Here is a 22189-nt window from a genome sequence, read left to right on the forward strand (position 1 = left end):
CGATAAATTTGGAGTACGACTAATTCCCGCGAATAGATGAGTACTCGTATTAGTGTTTGAGAGAGATAAGGTGGAAATGAAGAAGTGAGTTATGGATAAATATATAGGCCCATGAATTTGGATAAGCTCTTCAGGGGAGATGTATTCTAATATATAAGAACGTGACAATTTGGAAAATGACATAAATATCTACATACAATTATTAATTATTAAAGTCAATAAAATTACATATTCAACTAAAGTGTTCTTTTTAGTAAAATTGCATTAGTTTTGATTAATTCACTAAAACTCTAAATCAGCTACAACCATAGTAGAATATGAATGATTTTAATTTGTTGGTCTTACTATAAGAAGCAATTATAAAAAAACACATTATTTTTGCATACTTTATATAGTATTTTATTTGTTACCTTTTTGGTAAAGAGTTAAGCTACCATGATAAAGGAATAATTTCAAACCAAATTTAAGACTAAATACATTTAAATAGATTCAGATTTTTAGTAACCATCACTCTTTCCAATATTAATTAATTTTAATATATCATTGTTTTAAATGTTTGATAATTTTTGTAAAATTCTATGTTTTTTTTGTTTTTTTAACATTAATAATTTTATATTAATGAGTTTATAGTTAAATAATAATGGTGGTAGAGATGTTATTTGATAATTTATTTAAGATTGTAGGATTTTGGATTGCCAAGATTTATCATTTTTATATAATTTACATAAGTTTATTTTTCAGTTAATTAGAATTTTACTTTAATTTTATCATTAGATTTTTAATTTGTTTTTACAATAATTTTGTGAAATTAGTATTAGCCATCTAATTTGTTTTCTAACTAATTACGATTAAGAAGTCAGGGAGAAATAATAATTTATCATTTTTTCTAAAAAAAAAAAAAAAAAAAAAAGAGGAAGGAAGAAGGATCATTCACAAACCGTTGTTGTTAAAGTGGAATTAGTTAATTAAAATAGTTAGTGAGGTTTTTGGTAGGAGGGAAACAAACCAATGAAGAATAAAATAATATATTTATTGGTAGCACATGCCGACGGAATGATTATGATAATAGAGAGAAGGGTTGCAGGAAATTTCCTAATACGTTCACTTTTTGAATTTTATTCCAATGATCACTTTTTGACTAAAATGAAATTAATAATAATAATAAATGCTAGAAGACTATACGATCTAATTTAACCACCACTTGCATATTCTTTGAAGTATAAATAAATCTAAATAATTTGATTGATAATATAATTTTTGCAAACTTATATAATTATTTAAAAAATTATAAAAATTTAAATAAGAATAATTATAAATTTTTGTTCGGGGGAGTGTAGATAAGTTAGTGCTCGGAGATGTAGGCAACATTTTGGCCGAACTCCGTTATCAAATTTTGTTAGTGTGTTCTTTATTTTGTTTTCTTCTCTTGTGTTTTTGTTAGGGTTTTTCCCAACAAGTGGTATCAGAGCCGAAGGTTCGTCCTTGGCATGGTGAAGTCTTCAAAAGGGGCGTCAACTCCTTCGTCATCTTAGACGAGGACACCGATGTCGAATTTGAAGTTTGCAGTAGAAATCATTAATGAAACTGGGCATTTCGGCATGTGGCAAGGTGAGGTTTTAGATTGTTTTTTACAGTAGGGTCTAGATGTTTCTATTGAGGTCGGAAAGCCATATGATATAGAAGAAAAAGAATGGAGTATCATGAATCGGTTGGCGTGCGAAACAATTCGATCATGTCTGTCCAGAGAGTAGAAGTATGCTGTGAAGAATAAAACTTCTGCACAGAAACTGTGGCAAACATTGGAGGACAAATTTTTGAAGAAGAGTGGTCAGAATAAGCTCCTTATAAAGAAGCGGTTGTTTCGGTTTGATTACCAATCAGGTACTACTATGAATGAACATATTAATAAGTTTAATGAATTAGTAGCAGATCTATTAAACCTTATTGTTAAGTTTGAGGATGAAGATCTTGCTTTGATGTTGCTATCGTCCCTTCCTAATGAATTTGAACACTTAGAAACAATGTTATTTCATGGAAAGGGAAATGTTTCTCTTGATGTTATAAGTTCTGCTTTATATAGTCATGAATTGATAAAGTAGGACAAAAGAAAAAGCAAATTAAGTACAGCAGATGAAGCATTGATGGTCAGGGGCCGTCATCAAAGCAAATCAAAAGGGAAATTAAGAAGATCTGAAAGTAGAGTTGCCAAAGATGAATGTGCTTTTTGTCGTGAGAAAGGACATTGGAAGATTAACTACTCAAAGTTGAAGAAGAAAGAGAAAGATTCTGAAGATGCGAATATTGCAGAAAACAAAGGTGAGGCAGATTTAGAATACTCTTCATTGATGTCACACACAACATCACATTCTAAGGCGTGGATATTAGACTCATTCTACACTTATCATATGATACTAGTTCAAAATTGGTTCTTTGACTTTAAGAACTTGATGGCGGAGTTGTTTACATGGGAGATGCTAGTTCATGTGAAATAAAAGGGATAGGTTCAATCAAGATGAGAAATGATGACGGATCCACCAGAATTATCAAAGATGTTCGGTACATACCGAATATGAAAAAGAATCTCATTTCTTTGGGGCCTTGGAGTCAAAAGGCCTACATATGAAATTGGAAAATGAAATTCTTAAGGTAATCTTTGGAGTGCTAGTGATGTTGAAAGCTACCAGGAAGAGTAATAATTTGTATTACTATCAAGGTAGTACAGTTAATGGGACAACATGTGTATCAACTTCCGGGAGCAGTAAGGAATTAGAGGCAACAAAACTATGGCATATGCGATTGGGGCATGCTGGTGAGAAATCTATGCAAACTCTTGTCAAACAAGGATTGTTGAAAAGTACAAAAGTTTGTAAGTTATATTTTTGTGAACATTGTATTCTGGGAAAACAAAGGCGAGTAAAATTTGGCACTGTTATCCATAACACCAAGGGTATTTTGGATTATGTGCACTCAGATGTCTGGGGACCCGCCAAGACTCCTTCTCTTGGAGTTAGACATTATTTTGTTACTTTTATTGATGATTTTTCAAGAAAAGTATGGGTGTTTACTATGAAGAATAAAGGTGAAGTGTTTGAGATTTTTCTTAAATGGAAAACTCAAGTTGAAGACGGGACAGGAAGAAAGATCAAAATTCTTCGAACTGATAACGGTGGAGAATATAATAAGAATGATCCATTCTAGAAGTTATGTCAAGAGTGTGGCATAGTTCGACACTTCACAGTCAGAAAAACACCACAGCAGAATGGAGTATCGGAACGTATGAACATGACATTGGTGGAGAAAGTTCGATGTATGTTGTCTAATGTTGGGTTAGACAGGAAATTTTGGGTAGAAGCTGTGTCATACGCTCAACATTTGGTAATCGCCTACCATCATCTACATTTGGTGACAAAACTCCATTAAAGGTACGGTCTGGAAAACCTACAACTGATTATGATTTTTTTTGCATATTTTTGGTTCTACTGTATATTATCATTTAGTTGAATCAAAGTTGGATCCACGAGGAAAGAAGACTATTTTTAAGGGATTTACTACGGGAGTTAAAGAGTATCGCCTCTGGTGTTTGGATGCAAAGAAAACCATTATCAGTATAGATGTTACTTTTGATGATTATTCAATGTTGAATAAGGTAACACCAGACAAGATTGATTGTACTCCGCAACAGGTAGAGTTTGAGCAGATAAAGATAAGCACAACTATAAGTGACTCTCCGACGATAGACGAAGATTTAAATAAGGAAGAGGTTTCGACCCAAGAACCTTCAGAACAACGTGAACCAATTGCTTTGAACAGACCAAGACGAGTTATTCAAAAACTAGGTCGGTTTGTTGACATGGCAGCCTATGCACTTCTAGTCGTAGATGATGTTCCATCCACTTTTTCAGATGTCAGTCGAAGTACTAAAAATGGAAAAAGGAGAGGTGTTATGGAAGATAAGATGCAATCTCTTCAGAAGAATGAGACATGCAAGTTGACGCATCTACGAAAAGAGAAAAAGGCTATTGATTATAAATGGATCTTTGCTAAGAAAGAAGGATTTCCCGAAAATTTTGATGTTCACTACAAGGAAAAATTGGTAGTTAAAGACTACGCTCAGAAGGAAGGAGTTGATTATAATGAGGTATTTTCTCCTGTTGTTAAACACCCTTCTATTAAAATTTTGTTGGCATTGGTAGCGCAAATGAATTTTGAGCTAGCTCAACCAGATGTGAAGACCGCAGACATACACGATCATTTGAACGAAGAAATCTACATTTATCAACCAAATGGATTCAAAGTTGTTGATAAAGAAAATTGGGTTTGCAAGTTGAATAGATCATTGTACAGGTTGAAGCAATCGTCTAGACAATGGTACAAGCGACTTGACAAGTTTATGATTGAGCACAAGTACACAAGAAACAGATTCAGTTAATGTGTGTATTTGCGCAAACTGCAAGATAAGTCTTATATCTATTTACTCTTGTACGTTGATGATATGTTGATAGCATCAAAGAGCCAATATGAAGTTGACAAATTGAAGGCTCAATTGAGTAAAGAGTTCGAGATGAAAGACATGGGGAAAACTAAATCTAATTGTTTAGATTTGGTAAACACCTTCCGCGTTTGAGTCGGCGCTGAAGAACGCAAATTGGAATCACTGGAGGTTTATTTTTTAATATTGAAGATTAGTATTTGAATATTGTGCCAAGGTGGATATTTTTTTGTTTTTGGCACAATTAGAATCCCACATTGGAAGATGATGGGAGTGAAAGAATTTTTTAGTGTATAAAAGAAACTCTCCCCTCTTTGGTTTATTGCACCTAATATTTATATCTCTTCTTTCTTATTAATTGATAGCCTTAGTGCTCGGAGACGTAGGCAACATTTTGGCCGAACTCCGTTATCAAAATTTTTTAGTGTGTTCTTTCTTTTGTTTTCTTCTTTTGTGTTTTTGTCAGGGTTTTTCCCAACACATACTACGAATAAGTCACAGTATCTAACAACAACATCAACGATAAATAAATCTGGGATGTAACGTATTTTATTAATAATGTATTTCTAATATTTTATTAATTGATTCTGTTTCTAGTGTATTTCATTAATACATGTCTTCTGTAAACTTATTATATTTTTAGTGTATTTCTTTAATACATGGCTGTTGTAACTGCTCAGGTGAAACGCCCTTTACATGGCTATAATACAACATCGACATTAAATATTTCCTTTTATTTATATATAATTTTTGTAGGATTTTAAAAAAGAAATATCAAAAGAAGAAAAGGACGAAGTCTACTCCTTTTAATGTTGAATCATCGAAAAATATCAAAAAATATTGAAGCCTTATCTCTTCTCGCTTCTGCCACTGCCGATTCTGAAAGAGTAAAATTGCCGATTCTGAAAGAGTAAAATAGCGGCATGTGAAGCGCTTCACTTAAGACCGATTCATTTGAAAGAGTAAAGCAACAACAGGTGAAGCACGCTTCATCTATCTTAACGCTCTAAGGTGAAGCGTTAAGACAGTTGAAGAGACTTAACTAGAAACAAAAACTAGTTTACAATATTAAAGAAATCATATACCTCCTATCATTATTGTTGTTATTATTATTTTTTTTTTAATATTAACAAAACAAAACTTTGTTAGTTCTCCAAACAAAATAAAAAATTTCGTGAGTTACAAACCGACACACCGAAAATCAATTTGGATTTTTTAATTACAAATATAAATTAATAATATAATATTATAGCTACATTTTGATTGATCTAGAATAGAGGCAGAATTTGAAATTCCATATCTAAAAACAATATAATACATAATTCTGACAAATCTGTCTCTTATTTAGATCAAACTAACGAGGCTAATAAACAATTTTGCTCTTTTTAATATTTGCGAACACTATTTAGATAGTTAAAAACATTTTATTGAATCTTATTAATTAGATGTAAGTTCATATATAGCCCCGCATTTCTTTGTTTCTCCTCTCCTATTTTTATATTTATTTTCACATTAATTAAATTATAAAATAAATAAAATAAAATAATTGTGTACAATTTCTAAATAAAAATATTTTTTCAATTATAAGGATAAGTCAGAAATTCTAAGAGGGAAACTTCCTCGTCTTGCAATAAGCCTTGTGCAAAATGCAAATTGGCTTGAAGATGAAGAATAGTCAAGATTTATATTTCTAGCCTTTTCTTTAATTCAATTCTTCAAAAATATAAATGTTTTTTATACAGTTAAACGTACGACTAATTACTTGTGTGATTCATACTTGATTAATTTAATTCATTTTTGTGTGTTTATTTCTAAATGAAAATAATAATGTTTATTAGGTTGGAAAGCAACACAAAGTATATATAAATTAATTATTTATAGAAATGAATTAACATTAGGTATGGGAAAAATTATTAATTAATTGAAATATTAATTAATCGATAAATTAATAATTTATTAATTTGTCGAGATATTCATGAATTTTAGTAAATTAAATAAATTTTTGAATTAAATTATAAATGCATGAATTTAAATAAATTATAGATGCATGAATTTAAATAAATTAAATACATTCTTAAATATTATTAAACCTAATTCATTCATGAATTTAAACTAAGTTCATGAATTTAAATAATAATTAAATAAACACATGCACGTACATAGTTGTAGTATTGTATACTGTATATGATATTGTATAGGTAAAAACTAAAAAATATAGCAATATTCACCGATGTATCTTATATTATGGCCTCTTATATCAAATGTGTTAAAAAATCAACCATGACAGTACATCTTAGAATAAATTACATTAGAGTCTTATTATAAAATTATATCTTAGAATAAATATCTATAATTTTGATATAATATGAAATTATTAATTTATATATTTTATATGGGACTTATAAGCATTAATAAAAATATATTATCTTATAAATTTAACGAATTATTAATTTATCTTAATGTTCCCGAGTTGAGACTAAAAAAATTTATTAATTAATTGAGGTTATTAATTTATCGAATATTAATTTATCGAAATTTTATTGTTATCTCATTTTTATTAAATTTTAAAAACTAACGTGATCTTAACCCGCGATTGATTATAAACAAATTGGATTTGTGCAATAATTTGATACGTAACTTTAACAAATTCATGAATTTTTTTCTTGAATTAAAAAATTTATATATATTACACTAATATGGGTAATAAATGAAAATATTAATTAAACTGTTCCACAAATACTTTTATTAAAATAAAATAAATATACGAAATTTAATAAAAAATAAGAATACTCAATTTAAAAAATAAATTTATAAATTTAAAATTATATATATATATATATATATATATATATATATATATATATATAAAAAATATGAAAGTTTAATTAGTAGAGCTTAATTATATGAGAATATAAGAAAAATAAAATAAAATATGAAAATAATAAAAAATAATATATAAAATCATAATAAAAACAATTATCAAGTAACAGACACTCGGACAATTATAGAATATTAATTCCTATAAACGTTCGGATAAAATCAATAATATATCAATTTATTTATTTAAATATCGAACCAAATTAATATAACTGTTTTAACTTGTTTTTTAATATTAATTTATATTTTTTTTATAAATTTTAAAATAGGTTAAAATTAATTTAAAATTTTAAAAATCGTTTTACCCTTATATTTATATAAATAATATAAATATAAGTAATTTGTATTATTAATTATATTAAAATTAGTAAAAAATAATATATAATTATCATATAAATGTAGTTTTAAAATAAATAATATTATTATATAATTTACATTATTTTATATATAATTCCTCATACTTTAACTTATATAAAAAATATTATTTATATATAATTAAAATTTATATATTATTATAAACATTTGTATTTTATAAAATATTATTTGTATAAATTAAGATATTAATAATAATTATTTTAATAAAATTAGAATAGTATAATTATGAATTATATTAAGTTTTATTATATTTTAAAATATAATAAATTAAAATTGTTTTAATTTTATAAAAGAAAGAGTAAGGGCAGAGTTAATATCGTTTAACTCCAAAGCCAACAACTAGACAAAATCATATATAGTTTTATAAATATAAAACTATATAGTTGAAGAAAAATTAAGTTTAAAAATATAAAAATTTAAATTAATTAAGTTTTAAATAAAAAATTTAATTATATATATAAATAAAAAAAATATAAAAGTCTACTTATAAGAAAAAAAACAAAACATAAAAAATAATGACAAATTATAAAATCATAACAAAAATAGATTATAAAATGAATAAACACTCGAAAAAACAATTATAGAATATTAATGTCTATAAATTATTTTGAAAAAATTAATAATATATCAATTTATTTATTTAAATACCAAACCAAATTAATATAACTGTTTAATATTAATTTATATTATTTTTTATAAATTTTGAAATTATTTTAAATTATTTTAAAATTAAAAAATATAAAAAACTATTTCACTTTTATATTTATATAAATTATTATTTAAATCTTTATATTTTAAGTAATTTATATTATTAATTATATTAAAATTAATAAAAAAATAATATATAATTATGATACAAACATAATTTTAAAATAAATAATATTATTATATAATTTACATTATATTATATATAGTTTCTTATACTTTAATTTATATAAAATTGACCTTTTCAATACTGTTTATGTCCAAAGACAGAACAGAACTTAAATATATAAATATATATGTATATATATAAAGTGTTTCCATTGGACTGCAGAACCTTGGAAAGAATGCTGATGCTGGAAGAAATTGTTGAGGAAAAGAAAGTGAAAACAAATTATAACCTAATTTATTAAAAGCTGTGTTTTCTTATACCTAAAATTTTCTCTCAAAATTAATTATAAATATTATATATATATATATATTCATAATTTATTGAAATAATATACTGTCTTTAATTAATAATTATAATATTAATTAAATATTATAATAAGAAGAAAAGATTATCAATAGTATTTATTATAAATTATATATATATAAATATATAATAATAATAATAAAATATAAATTAGTTAAATAAATAAACCTATAACATATATTATTTAATTTTTAATTTATATATATACCAATTAAAGATGCATATACGGTATGAAATTATAGTTGCTCTTTCTTATTTTATACTAGTTGAATATTTATTTATTTATTTTAGTTTAATTAATTATAAATATTAGTTAATAATATATATATGATTAAATACAATATAATTAATATAATTAGTAAAACAAATAATTAATTATACATATTATAAATATTATATATATATATATATATATATATATATATATATGGTTACATGTATATATATTTAATTAATATTTCTAATTAATTAAAATAAATTATTTAATTTTATAATCAAATATATAAAAAATAAAATTAATTAATTGTATTTTTTTTTCTACTCTTCTATTTCGATCTAAAAACATTCTAAAACCCCATCGTTAAGGGTATTTTGTGCGATCTGAAATTGGTCGGACTCATGTTTTATCTTCTTCTCGAATCTCGAGTGAGATATTAGATTTACCCGTGCACTTTAAAAAAAATGTTTTTAATCGATTACTTTGTTAAGTTTCATGGCTTACCTTCCACCTAAATCTCGTAAAATTAAGCAAGAGATCCACTCTCTCATGAGTCATCTCATCTTGAATTGAGATGAGAAACTGAAATCAAACTTAGAAATAATTAGACATATTTTTGTTTCTTTTTAAGAATCGCAACTTAGTTTCCTTCGAGAGAAAATAAGGAAGATAAAATTTAGAAATTTTTTTGAACTAAATTTTTAGTTATGTTTGAAAAATGACAATTGACATTATGTTCCACGTGCCCGTTCAAATGGTCCGCCTTTACTACAGAACCAATTTCTCCTTTAGTTTTAATAATGACAAGTTACATATATTTTATTTTATTTAATAAATAATCTAATCTCGTTCTTTTCCTACCTATGTCCTAGCCTAGGAGCCAAATAAGACATGATTTTTTGAGTCCTAACATGCATCTATACTAAAACGTTTAGTAATGAAATATTCTTTTACATTTAGCAAAAGTACATACAGGTTAAGTGGCGAATATAGCCGAAAACCGATAAACGATTCGGGTCAGAAATAATTTAAACATGCAATGTATCAAAAAAAAACATAAAAAATCAAAAATAATTAAAGAATCATTCTAGAATTTTCCTCATATTTTTCAATTGTAGCACAATTTATGAATACTGCAAGTTAAGAAAAATGCGATAAATTACCAAATTTCCCCTAACCAGAATTTTCGAGTTGAATAATATGTGAAAAATTATTCTGAGACATTTTCTATTGTTTAAGATTTTAAAAAAATGATTAAGGCCTCTTTATATAATTAAAAATAGTTAAAATATAATAAAATATCAAACTATCGGGCCTTAGCCATGAACAAGATCGGTCAATGTAAGTGTGAACCTGAACCGATTTAAGTGTGAATGAACCAAACCAGTCAACTCCTCCAAAAAGTCAACACACGCAAAATTATCCTAGCATTGTATTCTTCAATATAAGGTTTTATTATGAATTTTTTATGACAAATAAAAGCCACATTCACCTCGATTCTTTTTGGATTATACATGAATGAGAGCATTGAATCACCCCCAAAACAAGAATACACCAACAAAGGAGCTTCAATCATTAATCAAGATATTAACAAGAATTTAAAAAAAATTCAAACAAATTTCAATATGTAACTTCGATTATATTTAGAATTATTGCTTACAAAAAAAGTCGAACATTTTCTAGATGCTCTAGACAACTTTCAATCGAATTGGAACGAAGCTTTGAGCACTCCTACACGTTTTGAAATTTTTTCGCAAGCTTAGAGTTGCATGTTTTTCAAATCTGATTTGTCTCTGATCTACACTCTAACAGCTTCTAAATGACTCTAGACTTATTTAAAAGCTGTTTGATGACTTTGTTGTAGCACTTCTTCATAGTTCATGTCAAACTGATCACTAGCAAATAAACTCAAACTCATGTTTGATTTTCTTAAATTTTGTTGATCTTTTTAACTAATTTTTTTTTACTACAAGAAATCAAACACAGATTAAATCTAAAAATAATATTTTTTCCTTATTTATTTAATTCATTTCCTTTAATATTATAATTCTCCTTTATTATCATTTATTTATTTATTTAATAACACTATTTTATTTTATTATTTTTTGTTACATTTCATTATTTATTTTAAATATTATTATGTCGATTTATTTTATTTTTATACAACATTTATTTATTTTACCAGGTGTCAAAAATTGATGTCTACGTAATATCCCTCTTGGACAGATTTAAGATATTTGGTTTAGTAAGATGTATGTCCAAATTTGACCAAAATCCACTAATTAGTGACACAAGATGTGATTCTTGATCTTTTCGGGTTTAACTATATTCCTAAAAAAAAAATGAAATGATAGAAATATCAAATATCGGTGTGCCTATTTTGCTAGTAATGACCCTACCTAAGGATTGACAATTTAAAAATCGTCCTCCTATAGCCAAATCAAATTACTCCGTTTGGGGAGGGTTTTTCTGGTTTGACCGGTAGCTAATTAGGGATGTGACGGAGATAATATTTGTGTTCACTGCCCTAATCTCACCCAATTCTGTTCCGAATAATATACATACAATTAACTATATAAAATCACTAATATATTTATTTATTCATTATATTTTATAAGTGTAAACATGAAAAATTTACATACCTTAATTTATAATAATATTAAAATAATATTTTGAATTTTTTAATTCAAAATAATTTAAAGAGAGGTTAAGAGTAAATTAGAGCTAATTATTGTAATAAATAAACTTTAATTAGAAATTTTAAATAAAACCAAAAATAATTTGGGGTTAAAATATTGTATTTATTTTACCCAAACTAAACCCAAAAAGGTGGTGAAATAATTTAATTATGATTTTAGACATAAATTATGTGTAATTTATAGCCTAAAATAATTAAATAAATACCCCCAAATACCGAAAAATAAAATAAATGAACATAATTTTAATTATGTTGTCAAAAATATTTTTGTGTATTAATTTGGTGAAGAAAAACGTAAGAAATTGTTAAAAATTCAATTTCAAACCATTCTTATATTAAAAATTATATTTCAATTTTGTATAAGGAATTCCATCGGTGCTAGATTTTCATCCGGTGCTCAGGAAAAAGCAACGCACCCCGTTATAGCGGAAGCACGCGCCCCGTTATAGCGGAAGCAAGCGCGTGCCTAGGTCCAGGATTAGCTAACGGGGCACTAATCTCGTTAGCCTGATCGCCCAATCATTGAAGGATCGTCAACAGAACACAATGACGCATTTCTTATTAAATGATACGACGTCGTTTTGTTCGTCTTTCCCGATTGATAGGGCTAATGTCGGAGGCTTAGGAGACTTGTGATCTACGTCGGTGATCCTTCCTCATTTACAGGGACGGAGCCAATTTCAACCCTACCTGAGCTTTAGCCTGGGTGTCCCTGATGCATAATTTTTTATCTATAGTATATAGAGAGATTGAAGAGAATTCTCAGTTTGGGTGCCCATGATTCTATTTTATAGAGATTAAAGACAATTTCAAAAATAAATTTAATAATAATATAATATATATATATATATATATATATATATATATATATATATATATATATATATATATATATATATATATCACCCATTAATAAAGATTATATAATAATAAAACATCTAAGTTACCCACCACTAAAAATCTATATAATTCATTCCGAATTAAAAAATTATTATTCATACATTATGCTTAACCTGAGGCTTAATTTTAAAATTTTAAATTCAATCTCTATTTAACTCCTTAATTAATTAATATTTATACCTTACTTTCTATGATTAAAATGAAGGATGACTCTTCACTCTAAATTAAAATTTATTCTCTCAACAAGTTTGAATTTAATTTTTACCCGTAATTTTATTTGTATCTATAATATTATAGTTATGTGTACTTTTGTGAATCGTTTTTATACTCCTAATATTCTTAGGCTATGTTTGATAGTCAATATTAATTATATAGGTATAAGTTGTAAGGGGTATAAATTGTAAGGATGTATTATGAAGGTATAAATTATATAGGTTTTAGAGTTTGGTTTGGAATATAAAATAAATATAAAATAAATATAAATTATATAGATTTTATTATTTTTGTGTTTGGTTGGTGGTATAAGAAAATAGTAATAAGTGAAAAAGACTATTTTGCTCTTATATTTATATAAATTATTTTTAATTATTATTTTAATATTTATGAGGTATTTTACATTATTAATTATACAAAAATAATAATTATAATATAATATATTTTTAAAATAAATAATACTATTATATATTTACATTATTTATATATAATTCATTATAATTTAACTTATATAATTATATAAATATTTTAATAATTAATTCAATCAAAAATACAACACAATCACTACTAAAATAGACAACAACAAATATATATTAGTTTCTAACATTGGGTGGATTCATATCATTAGTTTAACTCATGTATCATTAATATAGCAAATTTTCCGGTATTATTTTAATTAAGCACAAATAAAGTTTATAAAAAAATAAACATAAATGTATATTTATTTTGATAAAAACTCAGTCCAACTCACCTATTTTGAAAATAAATAAATATTCTGGTATTATCTTTTTTTTTTAAATAAGTAAAAAAGAAGAAATGTAGAATATGTTTTTAATTGAAGATTAAGTAAAAAAAAAGTGAAAGGAATCGGAGAAGAAAGAAGATTTTATGAGAAATATAAATATAATAAAATTATATAAAAGGTAATAGTGGAATAAATTTTGTAATAAAGGCTTATAACAGTTACAATTTTATACACCGTTTTTTATACACCGTTTACTATATAAATTATACCTTTCAAAATACTGTAGTTATAAAATTACTCAGCCAAACAATTAATAATTTTTAATACTGTAGTTATAAAATTACTCAACCAAACAAAACAATTAATAATTTTTACTGTATGCATATTTATACCGTGGCCAAAGTACTATACTGCCTACCAAACGGAGGTTTATTATAATTTTCTTAGTATCTAATATATATTATTGGACAATCTTGAAATTCAACTATTTTTTAATATTAATTTGAAATAAAAGAGATCGAAACAAATACAATTATTTCTGATTAGAATTTAGAATCTCTGTGTAAATATCAAAATATTAAGTTTGATAAAACTACAATTGAATCTAGATTGCGTATTTTTATGTGTTAACATCGATTAACATAATAAATTAGACGAATATACATTAAAATGAGACCATATCAACATATATTGTCGGAGTATTCGATATCTAAATATGAAAAACAACAATATCGATTTCAATACTCGGCTTTTATTATTGTATTATATTGATTTTGGTGTGAAAATTTACTCATATTTTATTATTGTATTATATTGGTTTTTGTTTGAAATTTGTTTAGCCTAGGTAGATTTTATATCCTGATTCTGCCCTTGCTCATTGAGGATCTCTTATTCTTCCGAATCCCATATATCGTCTTGAGGAGATCATCCGATGAACAAGGATGGTACAAATTCGTTCCCGAAGAATCCTAACAGATAAATGAAGGAGGCAATTATTGAGAGAACAGCAACAAGATGGGATATATAAATATGTGGTTTAAAAGCCTATGATGAATGAATATAGTATTTTCAGTATAAACTTCATGATTACCACAATAATACTGCCTTCCTTCTGAGTCTAAATTGATTGTTTCATCTATCTGTTTTTTAGTTTTCAGTTTAATCTCAAATTAATGGTTTTACTAGACCAAGATGTGGAACGAACCTTCGTTCATTCATATTGACTTCGAGTTCAGTCAGCAACCAAAACACCATGCAAGGTTTGATTATTATATTATGTTTTTTTAAAGTGTAATGTATGTAATCCAATTATTTCTAGTTATGTAAAATTAAGTTGAGAGTGACATTTGTAATATGAAACATATATATTGCTTTGACATTTGAACAAAACTGAGTACTTATAAATTGAGGGAAATATAATGATCTTTTAGAATATTAGGTTATCAAAAGACAGCCCCTTCTTCAAAGTTTGGAGTTAAGGGCAAAGTTGTATTAGTGAAGCTTATACTTTAGAAAGTTACCTATCAAATAAGATCGAAGATTTATAATGAAATAACAAATATTTTAAAATAATAATTTACCCATTATGGCAAATGAAGCTAAAACCCCCCCATTACATAAGGCATGAGATTAATAAGATGAGTTATAAGTTTTGAAATGGTCTTAGAACTCTACAAGTGAGCTTCAATGCCAGCCAGCCAAGTTATTCTAATTCAAAATTACAACAATTTCTAATATGCAGTAATAAACCATGTAACCCTAGCAGTCATTTTTACTTTACCCTCAATCTCTAACAGTTTGTTTCTTCATCTTTACATCTTTCTTCAGCACTCCACCATCACCTAAGTTTTCTTTGTCTGTTAAAGAAAAATACATAAATCATTATCTATTTCATACTCCAGTTATAGTCATATTATATACTCGCAAAAGTATTTGAAATCACTTTTGTTTTTGTTTCTGAATACAACAAACAATAAATCTAATTATGTTTTGTTTTCAAATATAATCTCATTTGGATCACTTAATGAATATGTCAAACAAAGGTGTTTCCAAATTATGCATCATCAGATTAACTTGATAAGGAAAATTCAGAAACTTTCTCATTACCAAACACAGAAGAATTTTTTGATCTTTGAGTTCCCATTTCATCTTGCTAATTTGAGAACAGTAAGTAGAGAATCAAAACAGTCAGAGCAATCCATTGAAAACCTTTTGTCGAAGAGATTTAACAAATGATTTTTTCTGCATATTGACACTAGCAAATATGAAATCTGGTTATGAAGAAGTGTGTGATTTTCACATAAGGATAAAAAAAAACCTTGAATGTATATATTATCAAATTTACGATACATATTTACTCACATTTCTTTTCGCTATTCTTCTCGAATTCTTCTTAGCATTGGCTACAGCTTCAGCTGACGGAGACTAAACTTTCCGAGTAAGAGTAGATTTGAGAATAAGGTTTCAAATCTTGTAACATAATATCTTCAACTGACTCATGTTCTAAGTTATACCAAACAAGCTTACTACAATCTATCTTCAGCAGTACTTTCTTACCACTTTTTGAATAAGCCACAGGTTTCACAGAGAAACATGGATGGTCCCAAAGTTCTGTTGGCGACAATGAAATCAATTTTGACCAATATTCATTTTTTTCTCCATATTCATTTAGCAACCAAACATCCACAACATTTGAGTAGCAATAACAAGATAATGATAAGCATCCTTCAAAATTATACAAACTTATATGGCAAGGAGGACCACTGTACTCAGGCTGTGAAATTACTCGGTACTTCTCTGTCACGAGATCAAAGGCGACAATCCAACATTCCTCTTTTTCGGCACCTGAAGTCCAGTGCAGAGCTCCACAAGCTATGGCTTTTTCTTTATATAAATTTGGAAAGTGATGAAACTTCTCTGACATATGCCATGAATTTGATCTCAAACTGTAAATCTTAATCTCGTAATCAATGATTTCTCCAACAAACAAACTAATTCTCACCACTCTGTAATCGTCATTGGTGATATCGTAACAAAATCCATAAGATCGATCAACAACATAGCGGTTGCTGGACGAGTAGCGTTTGCTGGACGAGTAAGGCAGTTTTATAGATTTTTTTGTTGATGGATTCCATAAACAGACAGTGTTATCAAAATTTGACAAACAGATCAATCCGTTACAAGAGCCCCAATTTTGAATTATATGTTTCCGACACCTCAACGGATGTTTAACGATCTCCGTCGGTCGACGAACGTGGTCGTGGTCGTGGTCGAGGGAATACAAATTCCACCGAGAGAGAACCCGAGCGTCTGTAATGTATAGGCTAAGGTTGCTCTTGGTTTGGACTGATCTGTTCAGATGCAATTTGACGAAACGAGGGCTACTAATTAGAGAAAGCCAAGATTTAGAAACGCACCTTAAACGGAGCAGAGACTTAACAGGCAACCGACAAAGAATATTTTCTAGAATCTCATCCGGAAACAATGACGCCATCTTCTTCAGACAGAACAATGCACCAACTCCAAGTAAATGAAATCAGATAGAGCAAATTCGAAACTTTGAATTGACCAAGAACCCTAAACCAAAAAGAGTCGCGAAGAGAGAGTTAGATTGTATTCAATTTGAAAGGGAAATTTGATAATATAACCCTAAAAAGACATGAATTTTCATATTTAATTTCCATACAAAATTTGTTGATTTTTAACATTTTTTTTAAAAAAAATTTCAATTTTACCCTTAATAACCTTTTTACTTTTTTTTTTTTTTTTTTTTTTCTTTTTTTTTCTTTTTCTTCCTGTTCTTTTCTTTTCTTTTCTTTTCTTTTCTTTTCTTCTCTTTTCTTCTCTTCTCTTCTTCCTCCGCTTTCCCTTTCCCTCCGACCGTTACACTTCCCCTTCTTCTTCCCCCGCTTTCTCCCCCATCCGGTTTCTCCCCCGCCCAGCCCTAGACGCCAAGCCCGAACTCCGCCAACCACCATCCCCGACGTTCGCCAAGAAGCCCAACCCCTCGAGCCCCGACGAGATAGCCAAGACGCTTCCACGATCGCCAAGCCTCGGACGCTTCTAGCCCGACGATTTGAGGTTAGTTTAGGTTTATTGTTTAGGTAATCTATATGAATTGGGGGTAAGGAATGATGAGAATGATATAGGGTTTTAATTTAAGTTTATTGTTTAAAATGATGAGAATGATATAGTTTGAAATGCTGAGAATGTTTATGAATGATTTGTGAATATTTGGTATATGTTTTGCTGAATGGTGAGAATGATATATTTGCATGTTAATAATGAAATGTTTTAGGGTTTTAGGGTTTTAGTTTAGGTTTAGGGCTTGGTCGTGTGGCGTGGGGGTTGGGCGTGGGGCGTGGGGGTTGGGCGTGGGGCGTGGGGCATGGGGGTTGGGCGTGGGGCGTAGGGATTGGGCGTGGGGGTTGGGCGTGGGGCGTGGGGGTTGGGCGTGGGGCGTGGAAGGTGGGCGTGGAGATTGAGCGTGGGGCGTGGGGGTTGGGCGTGGGGCGTGCGGCTTGGGCGTGGAGCGTGGGGGTTGGGCGTGGGGGTCTGGGCGTGGAGCGTGGGGTCTGGGCGTGGGGGTTGGGCGTGGGGCGTGGGGCTTGAGCGTGGGGCGTGGGGTTTACCGGTTTAGGCGTGGGGGCGTGTGGGTGGTGCAATTATTAATATGATTTTACTGTTTTTGATCCACCAAACATTATGTATATGATTTTAATGACTGTTTTTGCAGATGGTACCAAAGGAAACCATTCTCAATGATTTTAATGGCCGTGATTCATGGAAATCCACCGGTCCCAGCTTGGCAAAGATAAATGAGAGGTTTACTCACCATGATCTTTTGGATAGGGCTTTGCAGACCCAATTCAAGTCTATATTCCAAGCCCCCGACATTATTATTTTCAGAAACCATACTCCATCAGATGCTTATCAGAAAAGTCAGTTCAAATTCGAAGGAGATAAGGTTCTTGGTCAAATGTAAGAGGTCTGCTGGGACATGAATGATTATGCATTGGTGACAGGCCTCAACTTTGGCAGATTTCCTTTGGTGGAGGAGGTTGAAGAATGTCCACCCCTTGTCCTCAAATATTTTAAGGGTAAAAATGATGTTAGACTGAAAGAGCTTGAAGACATTTTCGTCGGATGCTCTGATAAGGAGGATTCATGGAAGATGGGGCTCATATTTCTCATTTACCAGTATCTATTCGCATCTGATAATAGGAGGAAGATAAGTTTGAGAATCTTTCACATGGTGGAAGACATGGAGATGTTCCTCCAATTTCCATGGGGAAATGTGTCCTTCAGAGCTACCCTGCAGGGTATTGACAAAGATATCAAATACCTCTGTGGGTTATATCTCTCGAAGAAGAAAAACTGGAACAAGAAAGGCATATGTGATGTCGCTTATACTTTACATGGGTTCGCACTAGCATTCCAAGTGTGGACCTATGAGCTTATCGATACATTCGTCCCCAATTTTGCTGAAAAGACACTGGAAGATGATCTTACAAGCCCAAGGATAGTGCTCTATAAATCTTTTAGGAGTTATACCGGACCTGAGGTATCCACAGCCATCCAGGAGTGCACTCTTCAAAGAAAAATTCATGAGTCTGCGGAGGAGAAGCGGATGTACTCTGGGGACGACTTTGAAGATATGACAGACAACATTTATGATGAATTCTTTGGATGTGATACGAGGAAGAGAAAGATTGAAGTTTTTGAAGAAGAAGAAAAACATGAAAGGACTCCCAAACCGCCGACCAAGAAGAGTAGACATATTAGTCCCAAGGTCCCTGAAGTTAGTGATGAAACTAGCCAAGAAAGCTCCTCTCATTCAATCCCTTCTGCGACGACTCCTATTCCAACTGATGACAAATCTACATCTTGTGCACCCAATCGAGTGTCTCAAGACATAACTGCCAAACTTGATGTGCTGACAAATGTTGTGAATGAGATTAAAAAGGATGTGAATGAGATTAAAAGTGAAATCAAGCTCATGAAGGAGAATCAACAACTTATAATCACATTATTAAGGCAAAGAAATGAACAAAAGAATGGTGGAGGAGAAGAAAAAGAAGAGGCAGGTACTGCTGCAATTGATACTGAGAAGAGGACGACAAAGAGGAAGAATAATGATCTTGCACTTGTTGAGAAGAGGACGAAGAGGAAGAATGATGATGTTGATAATGAGAATAGGACGAAGAGGAAGAATGATGACTTGATGAACTCTAAGAGGAAGAATGACGAGAAGATGAAGAAGAGTAAGGAGGAGGGTGATGATGAGATTACAAGAAAGATGAATGAGAGGAAGGAGAGGCGAGAGAGGCTGGCGATTTTGTCCAAGCAGAGGATTGCTGATGAGTTAGCCAAGAAGTGGAATGCTGATAAGTTGGCCAAGAAGAGGAATTCGAAAAAGGTACACACCCACACGCCTAAGTCTCACGCCCCACGCCCGACCCCACGTCCCGCGCCCAACCCCCACTCCCAACCCCCACGCCCAAAGGCCCACGCCCAAAGGCCCACGCCCCACACTCAAGGCCCACTCCCCACGCCCCACGCCCCACGCCCAACCCCCACGCCCCACGCCCACTCCCCACGCCCAACCCCCACTCCCAACCCCAACCCCCAACCCCAACCCCCACGCCTACTCCCCACGCCCCACAACCAAAATTACCTTCACATACTAATGGGTCAAACCTTGATAGCTCATTCCACCAAGGCACAACACTGTAATTTCCTTTTGCATTAGGGAAAACGATCTCACCTCCTTCTTCAACATCAGATCTGTTACAATAGAAAAAAAGGCACTTGCACATATATAAAATCTGCACATACATGACATATATTAAAACTACCACCTGGACAAAACTACCACCTACATATATATATAAAACATCATGTGGAATAGTCACTGATTCAGTTGGTGCAAAAACATACAATTTAACAAAAAGATACAATTTAACCAAAAGAAATATTGTCTAGAGAATGTGGCAAAGATGAAGATTGTGAAGGTTGGGCCAACTGTGACGGTTGTGAAGGTTGTGACACTTGTTGTCTTGAAGTAGATGGTGCAAGCATCACTGCTTTGCATGTTGCCCTATTATGGCCTCGACCGCCACATGAGTTGCACCGTCTCTGTTCCTTACGAGGCTCACCTTGTGATGGCCTACGCTTTGTTGTTGGCCTACCCTTCTTAACCTTGACGGGGGGTTTAGACAAACTCGTTCCTTGATATTTTCTGGAATATCCCAAGAATCTTCATCGCAAACTGGATAACATGTATCTACATATTCCATGCACCACGCTTCAGTTGTGAAAAACCTGAAAAAAAAATAAAATTTAAGTTATATAAATTCAATCTTAGAATTAAACAATGCAATAATTCTCTAACCTTGAGCAGTACTCATATGGAATAGTTTTCCGAGAACGGGCACCAGCAAGGGCATGTTTACAAGGAAGACCAGATAGATCAAATACCCTACAAGTACAAGTTCGAGTTTAGAGATCAACTTGAAAATCATGTTGACCGTCATTCACATGAAACTCGAATCTGATAAGCGGATTAACGTTTTAGAATCTGGCCTTCTCGGCTTGTTCACGTAAGAACTTTTCATAATATTGAGATAAATGTTCTGTGTGGTTAGAAGCTTTTTCTCTTCTATCATTAAACCATTCTTGTAGTGTGATTCGTAAATACTCAGCCAATGTTGATATGGGATATTTCCTAGCATTTCTGCACTGACTATTAAAACTCTCAACGTAATTGCTTGTCATTTGATTGTATCGAAAACTAGGAAAAAATGTACGACTCCATCTCTCCACTCCTATCTATTCCAGATAGGCAGCAATACGAGGGTCCTTGGTCTTGATCTTGTCAAAATGTTGATGAAACTTTAGCACTATGTATGCGCGTGAAGCCATATCAAACTCATCGTGGCAGTTATCGGTTTTGAATTTGGCCATAATATTCATTTTGATGTGGTATGTGCATGCCGCGTGATGTGCTTTTGGAAAAACAGCGGACAAAGCATTGACAATACTTGGGTGTCTATCAGATACGAAGACGAGATCCAGGACTAATCCAATTGCCACTCTTAATTGTTGCATGAAATATGTCCAAGAGTTATTATTTTCCGAATCAACGACGCCAAAAGCAACGGGAAATAGTTGTTCATTCGCATCCAATGCAATCGCAATCAATAATTGACCTCCAATCTTGTGTTTAAGAAAACTGGCATCGACGCACAATACTGGACGACAATACCTGAAACCTCTGATTGAGCAGCCTAGGGACATGAACATATATCTGAAATGGCCATGCTCATCCGTCTAAATGTCAGTTATGGTACCTGGGTTATTCTTCGTCAACATGAACAGGTATGATGGCAATTTTCCATATGATTCCTCCACTGTTCCTCGCACTGCCATTAAGGCTTGTTCCCTAGACCTCCAAGCCTTATTATATTTCAGATTAAACCCATAATTTGTCTGCATGT

At 30.4% G+C, this 22189-nt stretch overlaps 1 protein-coding gene across 1 annotated transcript; it reads right to left on the minus strand.

The window, feature by feature from the left end:
* Window positions 1-16058: 16058 nt before the first annotated feature.
* Window positions 16059-17260, minus strand: LOC124936897 (F-box protein CPR1-like). The gene has a single exon (XM_047477427.1). The coding sequence runs from the start codon at window positions 17182-17184 to the stop codon at window positions 16102-16104; it is 1083 nt and encodes a 360-aa protein (XP_047333383.1). The 5' UTR covers window positions 17185-17260; the 3' UTR covers window positions 16059-16101.
* Between the last annotated feature and the right edge of the window lie 4929 nt (window positions 17261-22189).

This window comes from Impatiens glandulifera, chromosome 4 (genome assembly GCF_907164915.1).
Source record: "Impatiens glandulifera chromosome 4, dImpGla2.1, whole genome shotgun sequence".
Taxonomy (NCBI): Eukaryota; Viridiplantae; Streptophyta; class Magnoliopsida; order Ericales; family Balsaminaceae; genus Impatiens; species Impatiens glandulifera.